The 3,211-nt window shown below is 27.3% G+C and overlaps 2 protein-coding genes across 3 annotated transcripts in view; one reads left to right on the top strand and one right to left on the bottom strand.

Annotated features, from left to right (window-relative positions):
* The window catches only part of LOC100167884 (rabankyrin-5), a 43,988-nt gene that overhangs the window by 29,318 nt on the left and 11,459 nt on the right, over positions 1-3,211 (bottom strand). The gene's annotated exons all lie outside the window — the stretch shown is intronic.
* LOC100169228 overlaps positions 1-3,211 on the top strand; it is a 7,611-nt gene that overhangs the window by 2,382 nt on the left and 2,018 nt on the right. For both annotated transcript variants that reach the window (XM_001950570.5, XM_029487634.1), the window contains one exon: positions 2,420-2,593. In XM_001950570.5, the coding sequence (XP_001950605.2) occupies positions 2,420-2,593 (174 nt within the window). The remainder of the gene's footprint in view (positions 1-2,419; positions 2,594-3,211) is intronic.

Raw genomic sequence — 3,211 nt, 5'->3', positions numbered from 1 at the left:
CCCCTCCTTTAGACGTGTATATACTTATATATTATTATATATTATAATAATATATTACTTTTAGTCTTCAGACCCTTAGACTAGGACACTTCGGTACTTAAGATATTATAAAAAATAAGAAAGACTTCGTACAAAATAAGTAATTAAGTACATTTTTTTGTACTTTAGCCCCCCCCCCCTTTTTTTCATTTCTAGATCCGCGCCTGATAAAATTTAAAGGTAAGATTATTATCTAGGGCATCTCATAGAAGTTTTATTATAATATTTTAGTTTTAAAGCGAGTTAAGAATATTTTAAGATGTACAAACAATTTACAATTTTAAAATAATCTTAAATCGCTTTAAAATTAAAATATAATAAAACGTTTACGAGATGCCTTAGATAATTATGTTACCTTTAGATTTTATAAGAGGAAATTAATATAATTATAATCATTATTGTGAACGTAAAATTTGGTATGTTGCGCGTGGGTCAGAGAAAGAAAACAAATACTGCGCTAACATCTTCTAAAAGTTTTGATAATTTTATACTTATTTCAAATTATTGCATATCGTGTGTGGGTTTAGGTACCTACCTATTATTTCCCATCCATTTTAAACTGATACTATCATTATTATTATTGTTGGTAACATAAATATTACATAAGTATACATATTGCACAGAGGGAGTTTAGGTAAATTACAAGTTAAAATAATTCTATAACGATATTTTGAAACGATAACATACTTAATTATAATTTAAAATTAGCAACATACTTCAGTTATTAGAATATATACCCAATTAGGTAAAGGCTTAAATGTCCATAAAATAAAATAAAAAGATAAAAGGTATAATCTATTTATGATTCATAATTTAAAGTTTATTGATAAATATTTTATTTTTCTTATCGGTTAAATACATTTTTGTTAGTGAACTGAAAAATAATTCTAAACTAAAAAGTTAAAACTTAAATACAGAAAAAAGGTATCCCTAGTGGAATTTCAAAGCCAAGGGCGTACGACAAATTAATAATAAATGCAGGTATAGGTATATAAAACATAAACCACCAACTATTATGTTTCATGACATGTAATCAGCTAACAATGCGCACACATAATTACGTATTGTTTTAAAACTAGTTCTAACCACGATCAACGTTTAGATAAAATAGGTTTTTTTTAATGACAATACAAGACATTAAGTTAGGGATTTGACGTGATAATTGATCACAATAATGGCACCTGCGACAGTTATTGTAATATTGTGAATTTAAACAAAAATAACGAATGTCCAGCATAATTTTCACCAAGGTCTAACCGAACAAAGTAAGGACTTGACAAATTAAATGTTTACTGTACAAATAAAACTAGAAGTAAACTAAACACGGAAATATATTCATTATATATAATATATAAATATGTAAGAACTCAGTACAAGTTTTGATAAAGCTACAAGGATGAAGGGATGGGGAAGAGTTGAATTAGTATAATGGTACAGACAAATCGTGGTTATTCTCTTGTCAAATACTGTCTAAGAGGCAAGAGTACATAATTTTTATTCTTGTTATATTTTAAGACTTTAATAATATTTAGTATTTAACATTAATAATTATTTTTTTAATATTGACATATGGACCTATAGTAAAATACATTAACCAAGTACAAAGGGGGGGAGGGGCGGTCAACACCATCACCCTCCTTAAACAAACTCTGTTAGAAGTATAGACTATATATACATATATCAGTAACTTCAAACGGATTATACAATATCACAACATTAGGTATGAAAACGTATTACTTATACGTAATAAATCATTAGTAACGAATATCCCCTTTCATAGTGCATTGGATAACTAAATACAATAGTTATATCAAGTAAAGTTATAGTTCAGTAATAAATAGTAGTCGATATTATAACTAGTCGAATTAACAATTATCATTTAACAAAAACATTAAGTTATTTCAACAATATTTAATGTTTATAGCTGTCACATAATAATATATGACTATAAACTATGATTTATAAAACAGTAAAATAGTATTGTTTAAAATAACATTAAAGTAATCAATACACATATAACCGTTTAGGTATCTGGTATACGCTTGAACAAGATGGTTAGCTTATAAGCCAATCGCAAGATTCTTTGTGATGCAGTGCCATATATATTTGAGAAACAAAGAGAAACAACGATTGTATCTAGCGCAGAACAAAATGACTATAAATAGGTATATATAGATATATAATACATGTAACCCAATGCGAATTGTAATTATACGTTCTTGAAATGCACGGTTAATCATTTAAGGTCCGCGAAGAGTTTAAATAAGGTTAATTCCACGCGTTATAATACGTATAATAATGAAAAAAAATGTCTGGTGCGAGAAGAGAATTTCCTCTATGATCTATGTAATTGAATTGAATTATTTTTTATTTTTTAAAGATGCTAATGGTCAGATAGATTGCTATGAGTGTACAGTACATGCGCCAGAATCGTATTTGAACCTAACGACCAGACTGTGTTGGAAATTTGATGGTTCCGATCACTACAAAGTACACTGTCCCAATTCGACGTATTGCATGAAGAAATCGTTTCAACTTGAGCTACAGGCCGGAAGTACGTACAAATTATATACATAATTTCGAAAATAATATAATACCCGATCGAATTATATTATAATACTTGTAGGTATTTGTTATTAATTCATGGTTGTGAATTTAATACTGCACTTGAACGTTAAAATATTAAATAAGCATCACTTGTGTACTAAAAATTGCTAAAATATAAGGATCAAAATAATATGCAAAAATATGCAATTTAAAATAAAACTCCGAATTCTTTTTTTTAATAAAATCTAAAATTATAAATGAATAATTATCAGATAAATATTTTAAATACATAATAAAGTGAAACTTTCACATAACGAACTTTCATTTAACAAAATGTTTGTATTCAACGAAATATTTTTGAGAACTAAATCAAATTAGAACTGCATTTATTTAAATATAGTTAACAAAATTCTCTATAATACTATTTTTTTTGCCGTTAAAACAACGAAAAAAAAAATGCTAAATAGAATTTCGTACATGCACACAATGATAATAAATATATAACAGAACTTAAGAGGATGTCAGCGCACTATTCGTTTTCTCTCTCTGGCCCACGCGCAACATAGGCAAAACGCATTTACGCAAAATCATTTTTTCTATGCGTTTAAGTAATCTTAGAGTAAAG

This window comes from Acyrthosiphon pisum, chromosome A1 (genome assembly GCF_005508785.2).
Source record: "Acyrthosiphon pisum isolate AL4f chromosome A1, pea_aphid_22Mar2018_4r6ur, whole genome shotgun sequence".
In the NCBI taxonomy this organism is placed as follows: Eukaryota; Metazoa; Arthropoda; class Insecta; order Hemiptera; family Aphididae; genus Acyrthosiphon; species Acyrthosiphon pisum.
Note: the sequence above shows the minus strand (reverse complement) of the source record. Positions and strands in the feature narration are given on the sequence as shown.